General features: G+C 47.0%; 1 protein-coding gene across 1 annotated transcript in view; it reads left to right on the top strand.

Annotated features, from left to right (window-relative positions):
• LOC126456502 (uncharacterized) overlaps nucleotides 1-26,741 on the top strand; it is a 170,721-nt gene that overhangs the window by 104,038 nt on the left and 39,942 nt on the right. The window contains exon 2 of the mRNA XM_050092252.1: nucleotides 18,935-19,436. Coding sequence (XP_049948209.1) covers nucleotides 18,956-19,436 — 481 coding nt within the window. The 5' untranslated portion in view covers nucleotides 18,935-18,955. The remainder of the gene's footprint in view (nucleotides 1-18,934; nucleotides 19,437-26,741) is intronic.

The raw sequence follows: 26,741 nt of genomic DNA, 5'->3' as shown, positions 1-26,741 counted from the left end.
AGAGAAGTGACTTTCATTGGCTTCTTCGGATAGTCTCTCTGATCTCCTCAGATGTGCTTTTCTATTAGAGCATAACTCCCAGCGGCGAGGAACTTGACACACCAAGACTCAGTCGGCTTTATGTCTGGTGGTTCTCTTTGAAGTTCGGTTGAAAATTTGTTTGGACAGCGATACATGGTTTCTCGTTTCCAAATACTGTACCAACCACTGGGCTCTCTGTTGAGTCTTTTTGAGTTCCTTTATATGATGCCACAAACCGCAAGTATCCATCTCTCACTTTTTTACCGATTTGTAAATCAGGGAGCTTTCATCTGGACACCGTGTACGTCAATAATACCGTTCAGGCTCTCGAAATGAGATTCTGATTTTCTATTTGAGGGTTCGCATTCTTGCGCCAAATTTTAATTCATTGTGAATACTCGCATTTTCATGTGATTAATAATTGAAAACAGAAAGGCGTTCCTTCTACTGAAAAGTTATGATTCAACATTTATTAACCAACCTTTATGTTTGTTAATAAATATTCAATACAAATGAAAACAAAGTTAGTACCTAAGAGATTCGGAGCAATGCCTCTGCGGTTAAGCTATGACTTCAACTACCGGCAAATCTGTTCAGGAGTTCGAAATGTTTTGCTGTTAACAACGAATGGAAATCTAATTTCCAAAGGCGACTTTTTTTTTTTTTTAAGACTTGCTCCGTACTGCATCAGAAAACTGATTTCCTGGCACTGAGCTCCCGATGCTGTAAGTATGAAGAAAATCGAATAGAGTTGCAGAAGTCCCTGAAGTTCCACTCCCCCCCCCCCCCCCCACCACATCCCCTCTTTTGAGTATTGCTTTTGAGAGTAAGCTATTTGCGGTGATCTTTCTATGCACCATACCGTGCTACAACGAGCGAGCATTCCAGCTGATCAGTGGGTTCTGAGACTTATGATGTTGCGATTTATTGATTTATGGTTGTGATTCAGTTCTAAGAAGGACGTTCTGATGTGTTTTGCAGGCGGAAGCCGATAGCTCGAATGTGGGAAGCCAATTCTTCCCTCCTTGGCTGTGTTTCCCTAATGAAATAGCTTACACTGCTTCCTGTCCCATTATACTTTTTCATGAAAAGACCAACGGATTTTTCCTAATATTCACTAACGGTAACCCTCTATTCCCATACATCATTATTTCACCGTTTTTGCACAAAACACAGGAAGTCCATTTACTGGCTGTATTTACGTCGATGTGGAGAATATGAGGGTTAAAACCACACTTTGAGAGAGCTGTTTTATTTACACATTGCGCTCTTTGCATCACATTCTAATATCTATGAGAGTATTTTTGCAGCCTTGTTCTCACAGTTCCTAAACCTTATCCCCAATTTGTGACGTCCCACCTGGCTCCACACATGCTATATAAGGGACAGATCTGCGGAATTTGCTGACCACGGCAGTACCTCATTACCACGTACACAGTTCACAGAGATACATACCATGTCTGGACGAGCATTGTCCTGTTGAAAAATAGCAACAAAATACTTGTGCGTGGAAGGTAATGGTTGAGGACACAGGATGTCCGTGATGTACCGTTATACCGTCAACCTTCCCTCAGTCACTATCAGCCGTGACCCGAAGCTATACCCGATGGTTCTCACAACATAACATCAGAAGTAACCCGGCTCTGCCTCTCCAACTCATTAGAACAATGGGATCTCATCCCAAGTCGCCGCCATAGGCACCAACGATAGACATCTAGGGTAATGTACATTACTGGCCATTAAAATTGCTACACCAAGAAGAAATGCAGATAATAAACGGGTATTCATTGGACAAATCTGTTACACTAGAACTGACATGTTATTACATTTTCACGCAATTTGGGTGCATAGATCCTGAGAAATCAGTACCCAGAACAACCACCTCTGGCCGTAATAACGGCCTTTATACGCCTGGGCATTGAGTCAAAACAGAGCTTGGATGGCGTGTACAGGTACAGCTGCCCATGCAGCTTCAACACGATACCACGGTTCATCAAGAGTAGTGACTGGCGTATTGCGACGAGCCAGTTGCTCGGCCACCATTGACCAGACGTTTCAGTTGGTGAGAGGTCTGGAGAATGTGCTGGCCAGGGCAGCAGTCGAACATTTTCTGTATCCTGAAAGCCCCGTACAGGACCTCAAACATGCGGTCGTGCATTATCCTGCTGAAATGTAGGGTTTCGCAGGGATCGAATGAAGGGTAGAACCGCGGGTCGTAACACATCTGAAATGTAACGTCCACTGTTCAAAGTGCCGTCAGTGCGAACAAGAGGTGACCGAGATGTGTAACGAATAGCATCCCACACCATCACGCCGGGTGATACGCCAGTATGGCGATGACGAAAACACGCTTCCAATGTGCGTTCACCACGATGTCGCCAAACACGGATGCGACCATAATGATGCTGTAAACTGAACTTGGAGTCATCCTAAAAAATGACGTTTGGCCATTCGTGCACCCAGGTTCATCGTTGAGTACACCACCGCATGCGCTCCCGTCTGTGATGCAGCGTCAAAGGTAACCGCAGCCATGGTCTCCGAGCTGATAGTCCATGCTGCTGCAAACGTCGTCGAACTGTTCGTGCAGATGGTTGTTGTCTTGCAAACGTCCCCATGTGTTGACTCAGGGATCGAGACGTGGCTGCACGATCCGTTACAGCTGTGCGGATAAGATGCCTGTCATCTCGACTGCTAGTGATACGAGGCCGTTGGGATCCAGCAAGGCGTTCCGTATTACCCTCCTGAACCCACCGATTCCATATTCTGCTAACAGTCATTGGATCTCGACCAACCCCAACAGCAATGTCGCGATACGATAAACCCCAATCGCGATAGGTTACAATCCGACCTTTATCAAAGTCGGAAACGTGATGGTGCGTATTTCTCCTCCTTACATGAGGCATCACAACAATGTTTCACCAGGCAACACCGGTCAACTGCCATTTGTGTATGAGAAATCGTTTGGAAACATTCCTCGTGTCAGCACGTTGTAGGTGTGGCCGCCGGCGCCAACCTTGTGTGATCGCTCTGAAAAGCTAATCATTTGCATATCACAGCATCTTCTTCCTGTCGGCTAAATTTCGCATCTGTAGCACGTCATCTTCGTGGTGTAGCAATTTTAATGGCCAGTAGTGTTGAGTTGCAATTCCTCATTGAACGCAATTCGACGACAATCATTTGCAGTCCAAACAGCCTGGGTCACAGCACCACTCCAAACGCAACCGTTTGTGCTGTAGTGTTAACGGCAGCCTAAGCATGGGACGGTACTTCCCTAATCCGGCTGCAGCCAGTCGCCAACCAACAGTACAGGCTAAAGGTTGCAGGGAGTCGTTTGCTTGTTGTCTGATGGCAGGCCCGGATTTGAAGGTGACACGATGTGCCTGATGCACAATACGGCGATCCTCTGTGGTGGTCAGACGTGGTCGACCGAGCGAGTATGCCTGTCCTCACGTTTCCATGGAGTCCCACACAGGGCCACTGTCTCATCCGAATGCCTCATAACTCTGGATATTGCGCGATTCGACTAGTCAGCCACATGGACACCCATAATGAGGCCCCTTTCCAAACTTCAGATGCTGATAACCGTGCTACATACGAGTACGAAACATCTCCGCGTCCTTCACAATTATCACTCAACATCTGGCGTCGTTCTCGCCCATAATACACCTAAAATGTCTAGTGTTATTGTCTTATCAGAAACATACATATCATACACATTTATGACTATATTAATTTTGTCCAAAATTTGTCCACTTCCAACGCATTTTCTGTTCCTTGATGAAGTTCGTTTTGCGCGCTGTAGGCTGGACACAGTCGACGACGAAGCATGATGGACAGTCTGGTTTTCTCACAGTCACATTGGATATCATCTTGCTCACTAGAGCCCCTCCTTGCCAAATTAATCTTTTATCAGCCAATTGCAAATCTCAAACTATTGAGGAACTACCAAGTCGTCTCTTTCCCATCAAAGTCAGAAGATAGAGTGGCTGAAACTCTTCCAGCATGGCGGAAGGTAGGTGGTAGCCCTCCATTAATGAAACCTAGCTTTTTCAGCAGTGCCGAAGGTGTTGTAGGGAAACTCTTCCTTGACCACAGTCACTGCTGGTGGGTCTCGTGTCCATACATAGGATGCATTCTTTCCTTCTCTACTGTCTGTCTTTCTTTCTTTCCTCTTCAAGCTATTTCTCTTCGAACAGGAGGTGTTGCTGTTCCTACGATGTGGTAAAGTTATTCTACCGGATTGGATTTCAAGCAACCTTTTGTGGTACTGCATGTGTGATTGAGGGATATGACCACCTGTTGGCGTGTAACAGACCTAGCAACAACACTAAATACGAACAGCACGAATGCAATCTCGTAGCCGTTCTACCTGTCACAGGGAACTGCAACATTGATCGCTTACATATTCGCCGACTGCGTGTAGTGCACAAAGTCATAACATCCTACCACGTCTTCTGGGTGCTTCACTTTTATTGTCACACAATGTACGTCTATATCCACACTCTGCAAACCACTGCGGAGGTTTTGGCAGAGCGTACTCCCTTCGTATCACATACCCTGATAAGCCAAAACCCACTGCCCACCGCGACGCTGAATTCTACATGGTGGCGTTGCGTGCACGTAACGCCGTAACAAAAGTCTGTAAGCGGAGCAGACACGCAAGGGGATAACCCTTGTAAAGATATGAGCTGCAAATGGGGAAATCCATTGAAATAAGCGACTTCTACATCTACATACATACTACGCAATCCACCATACGGTGCGTGGCGGAGGGTACCTCGTACCACAACTAGCATCTTCTCTCCCTGTTCCACTCCCAAACAAAACGAGGGAAAAATGACTGCATATATGCCTCTGTACGAGCCTTAATCTCTCTCATCTTATCTTTGTGGTCTTCCCGCGAAATAGAAGTTGGCGGCAGTAAAATTGTACTGCAGTCAGCCTCAAATGCTGGCTCTCTAAATTTCCTCAGTAGCGATACACGAAAAGAACGCCTCCTTTCCTCTAGAGACTCTCACCCGAGTTCCGGAAGCATTTCCGTAACACTCGCGTGATGATCAAACCTACCAGTAACAAATCTAGCAGCCCGCCTCTGAATTGCTTCTATGTCCTCCCTCAATCCGACCTGATAGGGATCCCAAACGCTCGAGCAGAACTCAAGAATAGGTCGTATTAGTGTTTTATAAGCTGTCTCCTTTACAGATGAACCACATCTTCCCAAAATTCTACCAATGAACCGAAGACGACTGTCCGCCTTCCCCACAACTGCCATTACATGCTTGTCCCACTTCATATCGCTCTGCAATGTTACGCCCAAATATTTAATCGACGTGACTGTATTAAGCGCTACACTACTAATGGAGTATTCAAACATTACGGAATTCTTGTTCCTATTCATCTGCATTAATTTACATTTATCTATATTTAGAGTTAGCTGCCATTCTTTACACCAATCACAAATCCTGTCCAAGTCATCTTGTATCCTCCTACAGTCACTCAACGACGACACCTTCCCGTACACCACAGCATCATCAGCAAACAACCGCACATTGCTATCCAGACAAAGGGCAGATCCTGTGAACGAGTATCTCGAAAACGGCGAAGCTGGTCGAATGTTCACGCGCTACTGTCGTGAGCATCTACGGAAAGAGGTAGAAGGACAGTGAAACTACCACTAGCCGCTAAATCGTTGGACGTCCACAACTCTTCATGGAACGGGGCCTTCGTAGGCTTGTCTGCTCTGTAAGGTAAGATAGATTGTGATCTGTGGCATCTCTGCCACTGGGGGCCGAACTGCACAATAATCCTGGGTTCGGTTTGGGGTGGCGGTGGGGTGACTGGACTACTGTAGTCTGTTGTGGGATTGTGTACCACTGAGAGCTACGGAGGGACGTTTCTAGGTCCCCAGTTCCATACAAAACAATACAATGCTCATTGCACTCTGACCAGGTGCTGCTATTCTACCATGGCCAGGACAGCTAGATTATACATTTAATTCAGATTAAAATCTTTGTTACTTATTATAAAGACATCTTGGAGACGGTCCTACAGGACTACAGAGTCAGTGGTGAGATTCATCGACTTGTGTATTCTATCCACAGCCTCCACTACCAGGAATGCGATTTTTCTGCCATGCTCGTGCCCCACGCGTACCACGTGCCACAACACGGTAGTAAAGACGGCCGGCTGCTCCAAACATGCAAGCTGCATCATAAATTCCTTCCCAATCCCCCTAGGAGGAATCTCTTGTGCTTATAATGCGGAAGTCGTTCTCATGATTGTACTACTCGTAGTGCAACTCTGTTCTTTATCTTCCTGCACCATTACTGGACGCCCCACTTGCTGTCCAAAGTCTATTGTCTATAGAGAACCCTGGTTGTGGTTTCTTTTGCTCAGGGACTTCTTTTTATGTATCCTTGACGCAATGATGCCATCAGCCATAGTCAGTGCAGGAAATTAATCGCTGTTCCAGCATTTTGCAAGTGCGGCAGTTCCTACCTGGGGAACTGTAAAGATTTCTTGCCACTGTTGAGGCAAGGAATAAACGCGACTTGCTTGTTGCAGTTCTTTCTTATATGATCTTCATTTCCTCATTTTGAGCATACCATCTTCCTGTCACAGTATTTATGAATATGTTCCCGATCCCAATAGTTATGGCAATGTGGTACTACCTGTGCTGTGCTGGCACCGGCTTATGCATTGTTTTAAACCTTGACTGTTACTCTGCGTTTGGTTTCCTGCGGTTATTGCGGTTATGCCGTAGTTCTTCCTCTTTCTACGTGTGGCAGCAGCGGTGTGTATCAATATTGGCATTGTGTACTATCTTCGGTCTGGTGGTGACAGTCTGCGGCTTGCCGGTGTGCGGCAGCCGGTCGGTTAGTGTGGATCAGCCAGGAAATCTCCGCTGCTCCGATTGCTACGAGGTTCGTGGCTCACCGACCCAGGACATCAAAGTTGAATGGTGATTTAATTACCGAAGCCAGTCTGTTCGATTGTGCTGTTAGTTTTCATGGTTGGCTGTTGGGGGTATTCCTGTGAGCAACAGCGAGTGTTCGATTGACGAAAGTTTGGCCACCATCCGGTGGAGTTTAGCTGTATTTTTATTATTTGAAGTCCAAGTGCACCAGCGGAATTTTCTGCCATGTGGCCGTTAGCGTTCCGGTTTCCTGCCCTGTCCGCTGACGTAAAATACAGGCAGCGTCCTTTCCCCACCTTGTTGTTGCTGTCCAACACGTGTGTGTAGTTTTGACAGATTATGCATACTTGGTTGTGGGTGGCTACGCCTTTCACGTTTTTCTTTGGACTTCCTTGTGTACTGGTCGGGAGGAAAGCAAGTCGTCTTGTCGGTGGGTCCGTTGACTGTCTCTTGGTTGTGTTGCCGGCGGGTCGGATACAGTGGGGCGGACTACCTGTCTCCTCTAAGTGAATGTTAATATTTCAAGTGCAGACCGACCCCCGGAAACTTCTGAGCGACGCTGGCTGTACTGCCTTTTCTTATTGGTGTTTGATTGTGTATTTTAATGGCTCGTAGCTGATGGTTTGAATTTGTATGCTTTTAGTTGAGTTTTAAATAATGGGCCTTCAGCCATTTTAAAATTGAAAGTTCCTTACTTGTCAAGTCTTGCACTGTTTGGGCCTTCAGCCTCATTTAAAATATTTTTTGGATAAGCCTTTGGGCCTTCAGCCTTTTGAAAATTTGTTGTAGTTGTGATTTTCAGTAATGGGCCTTCAGCCGTTTTAAAATTAAAATTCCTTACTTGCTAAGTCTTAGATTAATTAGGCCTTCGGCCTCATTTAAAAAAAAATTATTTAAGGATAAAGCCTTGGGCTTTCTGCCTTGTGAAATTTACTCTAGTTGTGTTTTGAATCATGGGCCTTCAGCCATTTTAAAGGTAAAATTCCATATTGTTAAGTCTTAGATTGTTTGGGCCTTCAGCCTTTTTTTTCAAAATTATTTAAGGATAAAGCTTTGATCCTTCTGCCTTTGAAAATTTATTGTAGTTGTGTTTTTAAATCATGGCCCTTCAGTCATTTTAAAATTACAATTCCTTACTTGTCAAGTCTTAGATTGTTTGGGCCTTCAGCATCATTTGAAATATTATTTAAGGATAAAACCTTGCGCTTTCTGGCTTTTGAAAATTTATTGTATTTGTGTTTTACATCATGGGCCTTCAGCCGTTTGAAAAGTTAAAGAGGTTGTGCCCTTATGTCATAAGATTGTGTGACATATTCAGACGATAGTTAAGCTCGGAAATTTGCGCTGTAATGTTTGGGCAACTAAATAAAGTTACAAGTGTTCGAGTTAACTGACAGCCGCTCACTTTTGGCCCCTTTCCACAATTCCAACTACCTGTTCTGTCCTGCGGATTTAACCAGACGTTTAACTACCAAGTAATCTTTTACATTAATGGCATTGAAGCCCATCTATATTTTGCCCAGGATTAGCAATGGCTCGGAAAAAAAGATGTAGAGTGGCAGGAAATCAGACGAAAATCCGTTGACTTAAAAAACAGGGACGCTGAGAAGGCAGGCGGGTCTCTAAGGAACCATCCCAGCGGTGATTGTATGTGGCCTAGATGTTTAAGCCGCGCATCGCGAGACAAGTTGGTAATCGGGTCAAGGGAAGTGAGGGGCGGAGACAAGAGAGGAGCGACCAACGGAAGCTGAGTGTGATGTGAGGGGGCCGGATCTGTCGCGGCTCTGTCTGCAGCTCCAACCCTCCTCCCCCCCTCCCCTCTACACACACACACACACACACACACACACACCAGACGGCACGAGCGGTCACGTTGGCCATTCAGCAGTGGGCAGACGTCCGCTTCTTGCGAGCACAACGGCTAACGGCGCCCACCGCCGCCGCTGGCTATTCACTTCTTTCGGGCTTTCTTCCTCTGCTCCGCTAAATGCGACACTTCTAATTGCTGACGTCACCGCGTGCTCCATTCAGACCCTCAAACTCACACACAGTCCCGGTGAGCGCACAAGCTAATGAGGTTGTTCCGTGTGCGTAGCCGTCGCAGAATTTGTGCTTCCGGCTGTATGTATTGCGCGTAGTGAAAGAGTCACGAGCCATCACTTCTGGCCCCGATTATTACGGAAGCAGCGACATCGATGGATTCCTCCGGCGATCGTCATCGGCCGTAGAGGTCCGATCTTTTTCAGTACACTAGTGTATACACGGTCATAGTGCAGTGGTCTCATCGCCCCAACCTACTTCGGACGACAACCGGTGTAATTAAGATCTGTGCTGAAACTTCCTGGCAGATTAAAACTGTGTGCCGGACCGAGACTCGAACTCGGGAGAGTGAAAATTTCATTCTAAAAACATCCCCCAGGCAGTGGCTAACCCATGTCTCCGCAATATCCTTTCTTTCAGGAGTGCTAGTTCTGCAAGGTTCACAGGAGAGCTTCTGTAAAGTTTGGAAGGTAGGAGACGAGGTACTGGCAGAAGTAAAGCTGTGAGGACGGAGCGTGAGTCGTGCTTGGGTAGTTCAGTTGGTAGAGCACTTGCCCGCGAAAGGCAAAGGTTCCGAGTTCGAGTCTCGGTCCGGCACACAGTTTTAATCTGCCAGGAAGTTTCATATCAGCGCACACTCCGCTGTAGAGTGAAAATTTCATTCTACAAATCTGTGCTCTCCGTCAAATCGGGCAAGGTTCTCACACACCAAATATAGAACGCGAGAAACCGATTATTCCGAGAAAGAAGGAGTTTGAGACATCCAGCGGATGAAAAATATCACAATCGCTATATAGCTCGGGATCTATGGAGTGAGGTCGCAGCTTATTGGAAAGCAGTAGTCAAAATATTTATCGGACGTTTTGGGCGTAAATTGTAGCCTCAGAAAAATGATTTCTCCTGGTTAGAGTATCTTATGCTTAAAGTTACTGGTTTCTTGATTTGTGGTAGATGGACACCAGCTGTCTACGAATTATTATTTTTGAATACTGGTCTTTTTATGACAGTGGGTGCGGTGATTCTGTCATATACGGTGGGTTGCAATTGTGATACATGTGTTTCCAGTTTTCGGTCCTTCATATCTTCACAATATCTTATTCTGACATTTTATATTTGTGTTTCACACATACACTGAAAGAGTCATCGAAGGCTTACTGACTCAGATTTTCTGTTTTTTTTTTTTTTTTAGTTTTGTAATATTGTTTTTAATGTAAGGTATGTAATACAACGTTTCTCTCTTCATCTCATGTAGTCGTAAAAGTTTTCTGATTATTGCAATTCCAGTATCTGATGAGAGTGTATAGAGCACACGCCACGTTCTTTTCGATACAGACATGCCCTATACCTCATACACATCCATTTGGCGTCTTCTTCCAAAGCCAAAATCCGCAATGCAGCTCACGTCTCCAAACCCAAAGGCGCCAGAGCATATCTGCTCACATTAACTGCTGGCTATGAAGGCAACATTTTAGCATGGACAGCGACTTGTAGACCAGCGCAGAGAATTGGCGTAAATCACAGGCAGTTGCCTTCTATGATGAGGGTATTGAAAAGTTGGTACAACGCTACGACAAATGTCTAAGTCGGAGCGGCGACTATGTAGAGAAGTAGCTGGGAGCTGTAGCTGACTGTCGCAGATAAAATATTTTTGATTTTCACAGTGGTTTCCATTTCGCTACGGGTCGGAACTTGGCCCTCGTAATTAATTTAAAGTAAAAAGCTTACTTACTTTTCCCATCTGTCTCATTTTTATTTGACTGCCCCTCATACTATAGATGAAACTATCTTCATCGCCAGAATTCAATCGGCTACCTGTGGCTTTAGCATACCCACAGTGGTATACATCTTAGCAGTAATCCTCGCGCTTTCAAATCTAAAATGAAGAGTTTCCTCATGGGTCACTCCTTCTAATCTATTGAGGAGTCCCTTGAAAAATTTAGCTGATTCTTACGTTATAATGTTGATTGCGTTTACTTAAACTTATGGCTTAACTTTTTGGGTTCATAAACATTTTATTTTGTCTGTTGTTACTTTTACGTTGTAATTTCGTATACTGGCACGTTCCATGACGTTGGGGATTTGCTCCTCAACTGGTCCTACGGAACTACAGGTGTAAATAAAATAAATATATAAAAACGACAAACGTGGTTTACCATGATACATACGAAAAACTTCCGCTACTGTGTCGTGGAGGACCTACTTTAATGAGACAAAACGTTATGTTCACTGCCTGATAGTCTGATCAATTGCAGTGACCCATTGACCTGGGGTTCCATGGGACCTGTAGTGGTAATCGAAGACACCATGACATCTAAGGACTACGTGAACATTACTGCGAACCTCCTGCAGCACTTCACGCAGGATGTCTTCCGCAACGGCGATGGATCTTCCAGCGGCGTAACTGCCCGTGCCTCAAGAGTAGAAACGTGCTGTAGTGGTTCTGAGCACGAAAATGAACCCAGGTTGACATTTTGACCAGCATCTTCGCCTGATCTGAACCGCATGGAACGCATCTGGGACTCTAACGCTCACCCGTTTCGTGCTCACAAACCACCAGCCCGTACTTTACGGGAATTGCGTGACGTATGGTAAGACATCTGGTGTGACATACCTCCGGAAGAGAACTTGTTGAATCCATGCCCCGCACAATCGCTGCTGGTGGATCAGCGTGCTACTAAGCAGGTGGTCCTAATTTTTCGGCTTATCACTGCATGAGGAAAGAGGTACAGTTGTGTATTTAATATCATACATGTTTGCATTTTCTCCCTACCTAAATTTAACTCACTTTTGCGGCTATTCGTACATGAGTGGATTCTTAACTACCAATTGCATTTTGTCACTGAAAGGAAAAAAAATCCAACAGCACCAGATGTGAATGCTGCATCGGCAAAGTGGGAGCGAAAGGACTTAAGCAGATTCCGCATTGTCCAATTTTCACACCGCTTCACACCATTAGCTACGGCTGTCTTTCCATTTCGGTGAGATCCAACGAGTAACAGCATCTCTTCTTATGGAAACCATGGCACCGTCCTCCCTGCAGAGACGTACAGACCTGCTTAGAAGGACAGTACTAGCTGGTCTCCTGCACAGCTTCTAGAACTGAACATTGTTTGTATTTAGAATGAAATTTTCACTCTACAGCGGAGTGTGCGCTGATATGAAACTTCTTGGCAGATTAAAACTGTGTGCCGGACCGAGACTCGAACTCGGGACCTTTGCCTTTCACGGGCAAGTGCTCTACCGACTGAGCTACCCAAGCACGACTCACGCCCCGTCCTCACAGCTTTAATTCCGCCAGTACCTCGTCTCCTGCCTTCCAAACTTTACAGAAGCTCTCCTGCGAACCTTGCACAACTAGCACTCCTGAAAGAAAGGATACTGCGGAGACGTTTCTTAGCCACAGCCTGGGGGTTGTTTCTAGAATGAAATTTTCACTCTACAGCGGAGTGTGCGCTGATATGAAACTTCCTGGCAGATTAAAACTGTGAGCTTCTGTAAAGTTTGGAAGGTAGGAGACGAGGTACTGACGGAACTAAAGCTGTGAGGACGGGGCGTGAGTCGTGCTTAGATAGCTCAGCAGTGCAATGTTATAGACACTGAGGAGCATCGCCTGATATGCGGTCCTTCGGCGGACGTATGGTGTTTGGTCAAAAAAATGATCGCCTTCCTCCTTCGGGTGGGGCCGCAAACAATAGAACCACGCACAGTACTTCTCCCAGATAGGACATATTATCCCCGAACCAAGACAAACGCAGTGACTTGGATTCGAGGATTGACTGTGCGTTATCTTTTCCGAGACGGCAGTAAGAATGTGCTTGACTTTTGGGCCTTACTACAGGAACATCACTCACAGCTTATGAGACATCCGAGATATCGAACATATTACACAAATTTTTTAGGGAGTGCCTTGCTTGATCCCCCACCCAGTTGGGGTGTCCCGGGTAGGAGAATGTAATTATTGTCTATAAGTATCAGAACAAGAAAGGACCAGGACAGTGGAGAGGATCCACAAACACACGTGAAGACGTACCCGACACCAACGCGAGGTATGACGGGATTAGGGAGGTACGCGCCTAAAAGAGGAACGTAGAACGTTATTGTTTTGTACTGACAGAAGCAGGATATTTTATTTTATTTTTTTCACTATTATGTAAAAAAAAGTCCACTTCTTTACGTTCCCCAGAAAAATTTTATTTTATGAAGTCATCGTCTTATATATTTAAACAAAAAATGCTAGAAGCAGTTTATGTTTGTTACTGTTACACCGAATGGAAAAAAAAAGTGGTCAGTGCCACAGAATGACAGAAAAAAAAGGGTTCAGCGCGACAGAATCTCAATCCTAAGGGCCTGTGTTCGATTCCCGGCTGGGTCTGAGATTTAATGCTAAAAAAAAAAAAAAAAAAAAAAAAAAAAAGTCGGTAGAGCACTTGCCCGCGAAAGGCAATGGTCCCGAGTTCGAGTCTCGGTCCGGCACACAGTTTTAATCTGCCAGGAAGTTTGATTGTTTGTATTGATTGGCACTTCCAGTATCAAACAGTGATTTCCTTCTTTGGGGATTACGAATAGAATGTAAGTGCTGCCCAAGGGCTCAAATTTCTACAGCCAGCATTGCTTGTGTTTTGATTGTGTAGTTACTGTTTGTGTTTCTTCTCACTAACTGTTGAAATGAAGACAAAAATGATTATAAATATGCATATCACGATAGGTGTGTGTGAGTAAGATGCGTGTTCAGAACCCAAAATGAGGCAACTGAACGGCTGCCAAGCTAAAGCCTGAGTTACGAGAGTGTGCTGAAAAGTAATGCCTCCGAATTTTTTATTCTGTTGTCAGTATCGGCTGATGTACTACATGTCATGCACATTACTCGGTCGCCTTTCGCGCTTCGCAAACGCCAGAGGACTCCAAATTGTAGCGTGTAACATGGCTATGTGTAATGTCATGGCACAGCGATATGCACATATATAGATGGCGGTGACATCGCCTTTTCGAGGTATAAAAGGGCAATTTCCTGGTGGAGCTACCGTTTGTACTCACTTGATTCATGTGAAAATATTTCCCACGTGATTCTGGTCGAACGACGGGAACTGATAGTCTTTCAACGGGGACAGATAGTTGGAGCTACACACGTGAGACATTTCGGTAAACGTTAGGGAATTCAGTATTCCGAGATACACAGTATCAAGAGTGCACCGAGATCGCGAAATTCCAGGCATTACCCCTCGCCATGGACAACGCAGAGGCCGACCGCCTTCACTTAACGACCGAGGTTTGCGTAGAATCGGCAGTGCTAAAAGACAAGAAACACTGCACGAAATAACCGCAGAAAAAAATATGGCACATACGGCGAACATATCCGTTGGGGCTGTGCGGTGAAATGTGGCGTCAGTGGGCTATGGCAGCAGACGACCAACGCGAGTGCTTTTGCTAACAGCATGACGTCGCCTGCAGCGCCCCTCTTGGGCTCGTGACCATATCGGTTGGACCTAGTGGACCGGAAAACCGTGGCCTTGTCAAATGAATCCCGATTTCCGTTGGTAAGAACTGATGGCAGTGTTCGAGTGTGACGCAGACCCCACGAAGCCATGGACCCAAATTGTGAACAAGGGACTGTGCAAGTTGGTGGTGGTGCCATAATGGTGTGATCTTTCATATGGAATTTATTTTGTCCGCTGGTCCAACTGAAACCATCATTGATTGGAAACGGTTTTATTCGGCTACTCGGAGACCATCTGCAGCCATTCATGGACTTCGTGTTCCCAAACGACGATGGATTTTAAATGGTTGACAATGCGCGATGTCACCAGGCCACAATTGTGCTCGATTTACTGAAGAAAATTCTAGACAATTCGGGCGAAAGATTTGGCGACCTAGATCTCCCGATACGTATCCCATCGAACATCTATAGGACATAATCGAGAGGTCAGTTAGTGTACAAAATTCTGCATTGGCAACACTCTCACAATTATCTGATATTAGTCAAGAATGTCTTTAAGGCGACAAAGATGCCGTTATCAGCACCTCACTGAGTTTGAAGGAGGTCGTGTAATAGGTCTATGAGAAGCTGGATGATCCTTATGCAGTACTGCAGAAAGACTTGGCAGGAATGTAGCCACTACACACGATTTCTTGCGGCGGTTGTCACGGGAAGGTACGGTAGCAAGAAGACCGGGCTCCGGACGCCCACGTGGGACTACCGAGAGGGAATACCGTCATGTTCGACGTATGGCTCTGGCGCATCGTAGTGCGTCAGCAGCAGGAATTTGAGCAGCAGCTGACATCACAGTTACACAGCTCCAAGCCAGAACCCCCTGCAGCGTGCATTCCGCTGACCCCACACCGCCACATCAGTGGTGTCAAACCAGAGCTCTTTTTAGGGTCTAGTGGAAGTCTATTGGGTTTCCTGATGAAAGCTGGTTCTGCCTCGCTGCCAGTGATGGCCGTTTGTTAGTTGGAAGACGGCCAGGTCCTGCAGTCAACCTCTCTGCGGCTTAGGTACACTGGACAGAGTCACGGTCTGGAATGCGATTTCGTAGTATACCAGGAACACTCTCATGTTTATCCCACGCACCCTGACTACAAGTCTGTACGTAAATCTGGTGATTCGACCTATTTCGCTGCCATTCATTAACAGCATTCCAGAGAATGTTTTCCAACAGGATAACGCTCACCCACATACCGCTGTTGTAATCCAACATGCTCTACAGAGTGTCATCACGTTTCGTTGTCTTGGCCCGCTCGATCACCAGATATGTGTATGTGCCCGATCGAGTATGTATGCGACATCATCGGACGACAACTCCAGCGTCATCAACAAACTGCGTTAACCGTCTCTGTATTGGCCCACAGGCCCACAGCAACAAGCATGGAACTGTAACCCTCAAACTAACAACTACCACAGGTACTAAACCATGAATGTACGTTTGTACGCTTACATTCAACATTTTGGCAGCTACCCCGGCTATTAATGTAGCAGCATTTTACATTTGTAACCGTTTTTCTTTCACTTACATTATTATGTGATCTTGCAGAGTTAATCACTTAAATATGTTACCTAGACAAATGTGTTCCCGAAATTTCATTACTCTACATTACTTGTTTCTCGGTGTTGCGATATTTTTTCCGTCAATATAAGTATGGGCACGTGATGGGTTGTGGGTAATATGAAGGACTACAGAAAATGCTACATGCTTTTCTGAGACAAAGTAACCGTCACTTAGCAGAGTGTAAAAGGACCCCATTGACGATCTCCAAGTGGTTAGCCGACTGAATCGTGCAAAACGCAGGCACATTGTGCGTTTCGATATGATGGCGGTATATTCTTGGACTGAATTGGAAGGTGGGGAAAACCACAGGCGTCGCAAATGTTTTGATCGGCCAAATCTGACTGCACAAAGGAACGACTTAGAATTCTTGGGAGAGAATCCTGGAGAACCGTGATACGGTTTAAAGGAAACAGTTGACACCAGGTACTCGAGAGTACTATTCCAGAGTTGCGAATCTTTAACAAGCAGGCATGAGAGCAGAACTAGTTCAAAGACGCCAAGCTAGGAACGTAGCAGATTGCTGTAAGCCGTATGAAAGAATAATAGAGATGCACAAGGAATTCTCAATCGTTCGAACAGTGTCAGTTTACGACAACGTTGCATGTCACATAAATCACTTGCACAGACACCTCTCAGAAGGTCTCCTATACAGGGTGGTCCATTGATCGTGACCGGGCCAAATATCTCACGAAATAAGCGTCAAACGAAAAAACTACAAAGAACGAAACTTGTCCAGCTTGAAGGGGGAAACCAGATGGCGCAATCGTTGGTCCGCTAGATGGCGCTGCCATAGATCAAACGGATATCAACTGCGCTTTTTTTAATAGGAACCCCCTTTTTTATTATATATTCGTATAGTACGTAAAGAAATATGAATGTTTTAGTTGGACCACTTGTTTCGCATTGTGATAGATGGCGCTGTAATAGTCACAAACATATGGCTCAAAATTTTAGACGAACAGTTGGCAACAGGTAGGTTTTTTAAATTAAAATACAGAACGTAGGTAGGTTTGAACATTTCATTTCGCTTGTTCCAATGTGATACATGTACTTTTGTGAACTTATCATTTCTGAGAACGCATGCTTTTACAGCGTGATTACCTGTAAATACCACATTAATGCAATAAATGCTCAACCTCAATGCATTTGGCAATACGTGTAACGACATTCCTCTCAACAGCGAGTAGTTCGCCTTCCGTAATGTTCGCACATGCATTGACAATGCGCTGACGCATGTTGTGAGGCGTTGTCGGTGGATCCCGATAGCAAATATCCTTCAACTTTCCCCACAGAAAGAAATCCGGGGACGTCGGATCCGCTGAAGGTGCTGGCCATGGTATGGTACTTCGACGACCAATCCACCTGTCATGAAATATGCTATTCAATACCGCTTCAACCGCGCGCGAGCTATGTGTCGGACATCCATTATGTTGGAAGTACATTGCCATCCTGTCATGCAGTGAAACATCTTGTAGTAACATCGGTAGAACATTACGTAGGAAATCAGCATACATTGCACCATTTAGATAGCCATCGATAAAATGGGGCCAATTATCCTTCCTCCCGTAATGCCGCACCATACATTAACCCGCCAAGGTCGCTGATGTTCCACTTGTCGCAGCCATCGTGGATTTTCCGTTTCCTAATAGTGCATATTATGCCGGTTTACGTTACCGCTGTTGGTGAATGACGCTTCGTCGCTAAATAGAATGCGTGCAAAAAATCTGTCATCGTCCCGTAATTTCTCATGTGCCCAGTGGCAGAACTGTACACGACGTTCAACGTCGTCGCCATGCAATTCCTGGTGCATAGAAATACGGTACGAGTGCAATCGATGTTGATGTAGCATTCTGAAAACCGTCGTTTTGCGATTCCCGATTCTCGCGCAATTTGTCTGCTACTGATGTGCGGATTAGCCGCGACAGCAGCTAGAGCACCTACTTGGGAAACATCATACGTTGCAGGTCGTGGCTGACGTTTCACATGTGGCTGAACACTTCCTGTTTCCTTAAATAACGTAACTATCCGGCGAACGGTTCTGATTCTTGGGGAATGTGTGTGAAATCTTATGGGTCTTAACTGGTAAGGTCATTAGTCCCTAAGGTTACACACTACTTAACCTAAATTATCCTAAGGACAAACACTCACACCCATGCCCGAGGGAGGACTCGAAACTCCACCGGGACAAGACGCAAAGTCCATGACTGCAGCGCCACAGACCGCTCGGCTAATCCCGCGCGGCTGGTTCGGACTCTTGGATGATATCGTCCAGGATACCGAGCAGCATACATAGCACACGTCCGTTGGGCTTTTCGATCGCAATAGCCATACATCAACACGATATCGACCTTTTCCGCAATTGGTAAACGGTCCATTTTAACATAGGCGGAATGTTACTTGATACCACGTACTTATACGTTTGTGACTATTACAGCTGTATCTAACGCAAAGTGAAAAAAGTGGTCCAACTAAAACATTCATATTTCTTTACGTACTACACGAATATGTAATACAAAATTGGGGGTTCCTATTTAAAGAAACGCAGTTGATATCCGTTTGACCTATGGCAGCGCCATCTAGCGGGCCAACCATAGCGCCATACGGTTTCCCCCTTCAAGCTGGACAAGTTTCGTTCTTTGTAGTTTTTTCGTTTGGCGCTTATTTCGTGAGATATTTGGCCCGGTCACTATCAATGGACCATCCGGTATAACTGCAGATGGCAGGTACGGAGTGTGGTGTGCGTACAACACACATGCACCATCTGTGCTGGTGTGCACACAACAAACTTGCGCCATCTGTGCCCCACTAACCCATGACATTTGCTAAGTCAGTATACGCAGGTACGTTGTTGCGCTGTCGCTGCCATCTGCTGGTGATACAGTGAACTTTTCAAAGTACCATCGTTTGCCGACAGGTTCGTCCCTATCAAGGCGCGATGCTGACAGCAGCGCTGGTGTCGCTGTGGGCGTGCCTCGCGGCGGCCCTGCCGACTCTCAGTCCCAACATCACGACGCACGCCCCGCTGCCCGCCACGGCGGGCTCTCCGTGGCAACCGGCCACGTCGGGCCGCAGCTACGGCGGCGCCGGCTCCTCCTACCCGGACCACCTGCTCACCAACGACGTGGCCGACCAGGAGGCGGACTCGGCAGAATTTTCGCCGCTCGCCTACGGCGGCGACTTCTTCCGCAGTCGGTACTCCGGCCAGTACCTGCCGCGGGACGAAGCGACGACGGAGACGAAGACGGTGGAGCTGGGCTCGCAGTTCGGCGCCCAGGACAGGAAGGACGAGCGCCCCAGGCCGCTGCACAGGAGGAGGGCGCGGCCGCCCAGCCCGCGCCACGGCCACCACGAGTACGACGACTACGAGGACCGCGACGGCGAGTACGGCTACGGCTACGGCTACGAGGCAGACGAAGGTATACTCACCGCACATCTCACTGTTCAATCTTCCCTTAGTTGATCCGTATGAATATAGGTAAGTTCTTAATGTCTTCCGTTTCCTGAGCCACTAAGCTATCTGGTCAAAAGTATCCGGACATCTTTAAGGGGCCGGCCGCGGTGGACGAGCAGTTCTAGGCGCTTCAGTCCGGAACCGCACGACTGCTACGGTCGCAGGTTAGAATCCTGCCTCGGGCATGGATGTGTGTGATGTCCTTAGGTTGGTTAGGTTTAAGTATTTCGAAGTTCTAGGGGACTGATGACCTTCGATATTAGGTCCCATAGTGCTCAGAGCTATTTGAACCATCTTTAAGGGGCGATCGAAAAGTTTCCGTTATAAGGCCGTACAATTCCGATTCGGTATGCCAATTAGAATTTCTCGGCGAATCCCGATCATGAGCTCTTCTCGGGCGAGCAGCCGAGTCAAGGCGTCGTTCTGTGACAAGTTTCCTACTTGTCATCTTCAGGCGAAGTGTCGGGTACGTGTCCTGTCCAGTTCCTTATAGCCGCTGGACTGCAGACTCCTCTGCCTCGTCTGCGTCGGCAGCATCAATCGCGCTCCTCCGCAAGGGGTGTAGTGGTCCTTGGTGGGGGGGGGGGGGGGGGCAGTCGTGGCCGGTGGAGGTGGGGGCTCCCTGCGTGCTGCAGGGTGCGGGCGTCGCCTCCTGCAGGGGCCTGTCCGTTCCGTCCGCTGCCTTCGTCGGTTTCGCATGCGAATAAAGGATGTGTACGGGGCAGCATGGCTATCGTAAACCACCGTTGTGGAATTGTGCGCCAAGTTCCGTGCTGATCGTGATTCGACACGAGACGCCAGTCTGCCGATGCAGACGAGGCAGAGGAGCCTGCGGTCCAGTAGCTATAAAGAACCAGACAGGACACGAATCTCACTCAAAAAATGTTCAAATGCGTGTGAAGTCTTGCGGGACTTAACTGCTAAGGTCATCAGTCCCTAAGCTTACACACTACTTACCCTAAATTGTCCTACGGACGAACACACACACCAATGCCCGAGGGAGGACTCGAACCTCCGATGGCATAAGCCGCACAGCCCATGACTGCAGCGCCTTAGAGAACCTCACTCTTCGCCTGAAGATGACAAGTAGGAAAGTTGTTGAAACGATACCGCAGAACGACGCCTTGACTTGCCTGATAGCCGAGAAGACTTCATCATCAGAGTCGGTATGTCAATCAGGCGAAATAGCCACGACCATTAAGGCAGTTATCCTACTGACGCACCAGGTTGAAGATCCCATTAGGGTAAAACACTGTGTCCAACTGCAGCGAGACGTCCATAACTGCCTGCTGCACGTCCTCGACGGATAGTCGTCACTTCAAACCCTTCCTTAATGTACCGAAGGAGCGATAATCACATGGGGAAAGATGAAGACTATATCTCTGACATCGATCTGTTGCAGAATTTTAGAACATGTTTTTTGCTCGCGTATCATGTCGTTTCTGGAAACCCAGAATCTACTCTGTAGGAATCAACATGAATTCCGCAAACAGCGATCGTGTGAGACCCAACTCGCTTTATTTGTTCATGAGACCCACAAAATACACTCCTGGAAATTGAAATAAGAACACCGTGAATTCATTGTCCCAGGAAGGGGAAACTTTATTGACACATTCCTGGGGTCAGATACATCACATGATCACACTGACAGAACCACAGGCACATAGACACAGGCAACAGAGCATGCACAATGTCGGCACTAGTACAGTGTATATCCACCTTTCGCAGCAATGTAGGCTGCTATTCTCCCATGGAGAGGATCGTAGAGGTGCTGGATGTAGTCCTGTGGAACGGCTTGCCATGCCATTTCCACCTGGCGCCTCAGTTGGACCAGCGTTCGTGCTGGACGTGCAGACCGCGTGAGACGACGCTTCATCCAGTCCCAAACATGCTCAATGGAGGACAGATCCGGAGATCTTGCTGGCCAGGGTAGTTGACTTACACCTTCTAGAGCACGTTGGGTGGCACGGGATACATGCGGACGTGCATTGTCCTGTTGGAACAGCAAGTTCCCTTGCCGGTCTAGGAATGGTAGAACGATGGGTTCGATGACGGTTTGGATGTACCGTGCACTATTCAGTGTCCCCTCGACGATCACCAGTGGTGTACGGCCAGTGTAGGAGATCGCTCCCCACACCATGATGCCGGGTGTTGGCCCTGTGTGCCTCGGTCGTATGCAGTCCTGATTGTGGCGCTCACCTGCACGGCGCCAAACACGCATACGACCATCATTGGCACCAAGTCAGAAGCGACTCTCATCGCTGAAGACGACACGTCTCCATTCGTCCCTCCATTCACGCCTGTCGCGACACCACTGGAGGCGGGCTGCACGATGTTGGGGCGTGAGCGGAAGACGGCTTAACGGCGTGCGGGACCGTAGCCCAGCTTCATGGAGACGGTTGCGAATGGTCCTCGCCGATACCCCAGGAGCAACAGTGTCCCTAATTTGCTGGGAAGTGGCGGTGCGGTCCCCTACGGCACTGCGTAGGATCCTACGGTCTTGGCGTGCATCCGTGCGTCGCTGCGGTTCGGTCCCAGGTCGACGGGCACGTGCACCTTCTGCCGACCACTGGCGACAACATCGATGTACTGTGGAGACCTCACGCCCCACGTGTTGAGCAATTCGGCGGTACGTCCACCCGGCCTCCCGCATGCCCACTATACGCCCTCGCTCAAAGTCCGTCAACTGCACATACGGTTCACGTCCACGCTGTCGCGGCATGCTACCAGTGTTAAAGACTGCGATGGAGCTCCGTATGCCACGGCAAACTGGCTGACACTGACGGCGGCGGTGCACAAATGCTGCGCAGCTAGCGCCATTCGACGGCCAACACCGCGGTTCCTGGTGTGTCCGCTGTGCCGTGCGTGTGATCATTGCTTGTACAGCCCTCTCGCAGTGTCCGGAGCAAGTATGGTGGGTCTGACACACCGGTGTCAATGTGTTCTTTTTTCCATTTCCAGGAGTGTATTAGACACAGGCTCCCAGGTAGATGCCATTTTTCTTGACCTCTGGAAGGCTTTCGATACATTTCCGCACTGTCGCCTGATTAACAAAGTAAGAGCCTACGGAATATCAGACCAGCTGTGTGGCTGGGTTGAATAGTTCTTAGCAAACAGAACACAGATGTTGTTCTCAATGGAGAGACGTCTACAGACGTTAAAGTAACCTCTGGCGTGCCACAGGGGAGTGTTATGGGACCATTGCTTTTCACAATATATATAAATGACCTAGTAGATAGTGTCAGAAGTTCCATGCGGCTTTTCGCGGATGATACTGTAGTGTACAGAGAAGTTGCAGCATTAGAAAGTTGTAGCGAAATGCAGGAAGATCTGCAGCGGATAGGCACTTGGTGCAGGGAGTGGCAACTGACCCTTAACATAGACAAATGTAATGTACTGCGAATACATAGAAAGAAGGATCCTTTATTGTATGATTATATGATAGCGGAACAAACACTGGTAGCAGTTACTTCTGTAAAATATCTGGGAGTATACGTACGGGACGATTTGAAGTGGAATGATCATATAAAATTAATTGTTGATAAGGCGGGTGCCAGGTTGAAATTCATTGGGAGAGTCCTTAGAAAATGTAGTCCATCAACAAAGGAGGTGGCTTACAAAACACTCGTTCGACCTATACTTGAGTATTGCTCATCAGTGTGGGATCCGTACCAGGTCGGGTTGACGGAGGAGATAGAGAAGATCCAGAGAAGAGTGGCACGTTTCGTCACAGGGTTATTTGGTAAGCGTGATAGCGTTACGGAGACGTTTAGCAAACTCAAGTGGCAAACTCTGCAAGAGAGGCGCTCTGCATCGCGGTGTAGCTTTCTGTCCAGTTTTCGAGAGGGTGCGTTTCTGGATGAGGTATCGAATATATTGCTTCCCCGTACTTCTACCTCCCGAGGAGATCACGAATGTAAAATAAGTGGGATTCGAGAGCGCACGGAGACTTTCCGGCAGTCGTTCTTCCCGCGAACCATACGCGACTGGAACAGGTTCAAAATGGCTCTGAGCACTATGGGACTCAACTGCTGTGGTCATCAGTCCCCTAGAACTTAGAACTACTTAAACCTAACTAACCTAAGGACATCACACACATCCATGCCCGAGGCAGGATTCGAACCTGCGACCGTAGCAGTCGCACGGTTCCGGACTGCGCGCCTAGAACCGCGAGACCACCGCGGCCGGCGACTGGAACAGGAAAGGGAGGTAATGACAGTAGTACGTAAAGTGCTCTCCGCCACACACCGTTGGGCGGCTTGCGCAGTATAAATGTAGACGCAGATGTAGATGTAGATGTAGAGCTGGCGTAACTTTTGCGGTACGACATTTGCGATATGCCGACGTGCGTTATCGTGAAGCAATAGACCCCTTGTCGCACATTTCAGGGACGTTTCGCCTTAACTGACATTGTAAATTCTCCAACGTTGCGCAGTAGAGGTCCCCTGAGATGGAGACACCAGGTTGCTTGAAATCAGTAAGCAAAGGGCCTCCCAGATCTACTACCGTATTGTGTCGAATCGCGATCAGCGTGGAACTTGTCGCACCATTCCACAGCAGTGCTTTTCGACGGACATGCTGCCACGTACACGTCCTTCATTCTCCGATGATGTCTACCAGTGTTTGTCCTTTGGCAGCCAAGAAAAGAATAGCAGCACTCTGGTCCTGTTTGGACGCATTTGGTAACAACATCGCCACGGTTCATGTTTCCGCATTTACTGTACGCACACCAGAAAGACGAGGTAGCTACACTAATCCCTTGCCTACATCTTCGTGCTTATACGAGGTCTGTCCAAAAAGTTCCGGAACATTCGTAATTTCGTTCCAATGGTGTGTTGGAGCGAAATGCGGTTGCCCTCCCTGAATATGGCTGTGTTTAACCTGTAACTGCCGAAAGTTTCATTGCTGTATGTCTGTTAGTTATTATTATTCAGTGCTATATTGAGTAGAACGTTGTCTCGCACCGCTTGCGAATTTCGACATGGTAGATCTAAAGGAGCAATGCGTCTTTATAAACATCTGCGTGAAACTCGAGAAAACCTTTTCAGAGGCACAACAAATGATACAGGAAGCCCACGGCGGTGAGTACTTAAGCCGTACTCGGTGCTATGAATGAATTGTTCACACAGTTTAAAAATGGCCGCACGGAAGTTAAAGATGACCCTCGTTCAGGACACCCTTCGACGTCTACCGACGACGCTGATAGGAACACCAACGAAATTTTGCATGCCAGTCGAAGACTGACTGGCCGAAAAATTGCTGAAGAATGTATCATTACAGTTGCGTCATGACATGAAATCCTGACACAGCGTCTTGGAATGCATCGTGTTGGCGCCAAGTTCGTCCGACGGCTCATGGTTCAAGACCAGAAAGACCTTCACCTCGCAATCTGTGCAGAGCTGAAGGATCGATCCGTACTCTCCACACCTCGCCCCTGCGGACATTTGTTTATTCCCAAAGCTGAAAACACTGTTGAAAGGATGAAGATTTGCAACGATAGACGAGATAAAAGAAAATTCGCAGACGGTGCTTCGCGCGATCCAGCAAAAGGCGTACCAAGAGTGCTTCCCGAAATGGAAACAACGTTGGGAGCGGTGTATCAATTTCGGAGGAAAGTATTTCGAAGGAGACCGTGCACAATACGTAAAACGTAAGCGCAGAAAAATTTTGTGGATAAAATTCCTGAATTTTTTGATCCGCGCCCGCATCAGAGCCGCGCTACGGTGCATATACGCTGCAGCGACGCCTTCAAACGGAAACTTTTTGACCGTCCACCCTTCACCTTTATGAGACGTTAATATGAACGTGTCCACCTTTATGACAGGTTGAACTCTGCTCTGTACATTTTCAGGAGGTGTCTGAAACTCTATCGAGGAGAGGCAGCCCACTCTTCCTCAAAAGTCGAAACCAGAGAAGATAGCGATGTTGGACCCTGTGGTCTGGAGCAGAGTCGACGTTCTGATTTACTCCAAATATGTTCCATTGGAGACATGGAGACTCTTGGTAGCAATCACCGCCTCCGAATGGTTCCTCTACGCAGTACACATACTACCATTTTCTTAAGGCAATAGGGGGACCACAATCTAACCACGAAAAAAAGCTCCATGCCTAACACCACCTCCTCCACACGTGATGGCAATTAACGTTCTCCGGAAATTCGCCAAACCCAAACCCTTTGAACTGATTGCTACAAGGAATAGCCTCATTCATCCCTCCAAATCACTAATTTCCAGTCATCCACTGTGCCGTGGCATCGTCCGTTACGTCCTCTCAAACCTGGCTTGTTGACTACAGAAATGTATGCTTCTAAGTCCCTACTCAAAGCAGTTATGTAAATTGGGCTGCTGATATCACTTTGCAACTCACGAGTGATTCACGCGTGATTCCCTACGCTCATTTCATTATATTTTTTGCAGCCGCCCTCCCCTATGCTCGACGGTGTTTGTCCTTCAGTACAGTTATCGACAGCATTAGGTAGATTCATACCGCATAAGTTAATAAGAGACTAGACTGATCCACCACGGTACACAAAACACGTCAGAACACTGTTGCAGAAGCAGTGAGAAAAACATGCGAAATTCAGAAGAACGCAAAATCCCCAAGACTGGCTAAGTTTCACGGGAGCTCGAAATTTAGTGCGGATGTCAATGCAAGTGCTTTAAATAGTTTCCACAATGAAACATTGCCTCAAAATATAGTAGAAAACCCAAAGAGATTCAGGTCGTATGTAAAGTACACCAGTGGCAAAAGACAGCCAATGCCGTCACTGCGTGATAGCGATGGAAATTTTACCGATGATCATGCCACTAAAGCGGAGCTACTAAATACAGTTTTCCGTAATTCCTTCACGAAATAAGACAGGTAAATATTCCAGAATTCGAAACCAGAACAGCTGTTAGCATGAGAGACAATATTAGATATCTTAGGTGTTGCGAAACAACTCAAATCACTTAAGAAAGGCAAGTCTTCCGGTCCAGATGGTATACCAATCAGGTTCCTTTCAGAGTATGCAGATACAATAGCGCCTTTCTTAGCAATCATATACAACCGATCACTTGACGAAAGGTCTGTTCCTAAAGACTGGAAAGTAGCACAGGTCACACCAATATTCAAGAAAGGAAATAGGAGTAACCCATTGAATTACAGACCCATATCACTGACCTAAATTTACAGTAGGATTTTGGAGCACATACTGTACTCAAACATTATGAATCACCTTGAAGAAAATGACTTATTGATACATAACTAACACGGAATATTGCTGCGCGGT

The sequence above is a fragment of the Schistocerca serialis genome, chromosome 2, assembly GCF_023864345.2.
Source record: "Schistocerca serialis cubense isolate TAMUIC-IGC-003099 chromosome 2, iqSchSeri2.2, whole genome shotgun sequence".
NCBI lineage: Eukaryota > Metazoa > Arthropoda > Insecta > Orthoptera > Acrididae > Schistocerca > Schistocerca serialis.
Note: the sequence above shows the minus strand (reverse complement) of the source record. Positions and strands in the feature narration are given on the sequence as shown.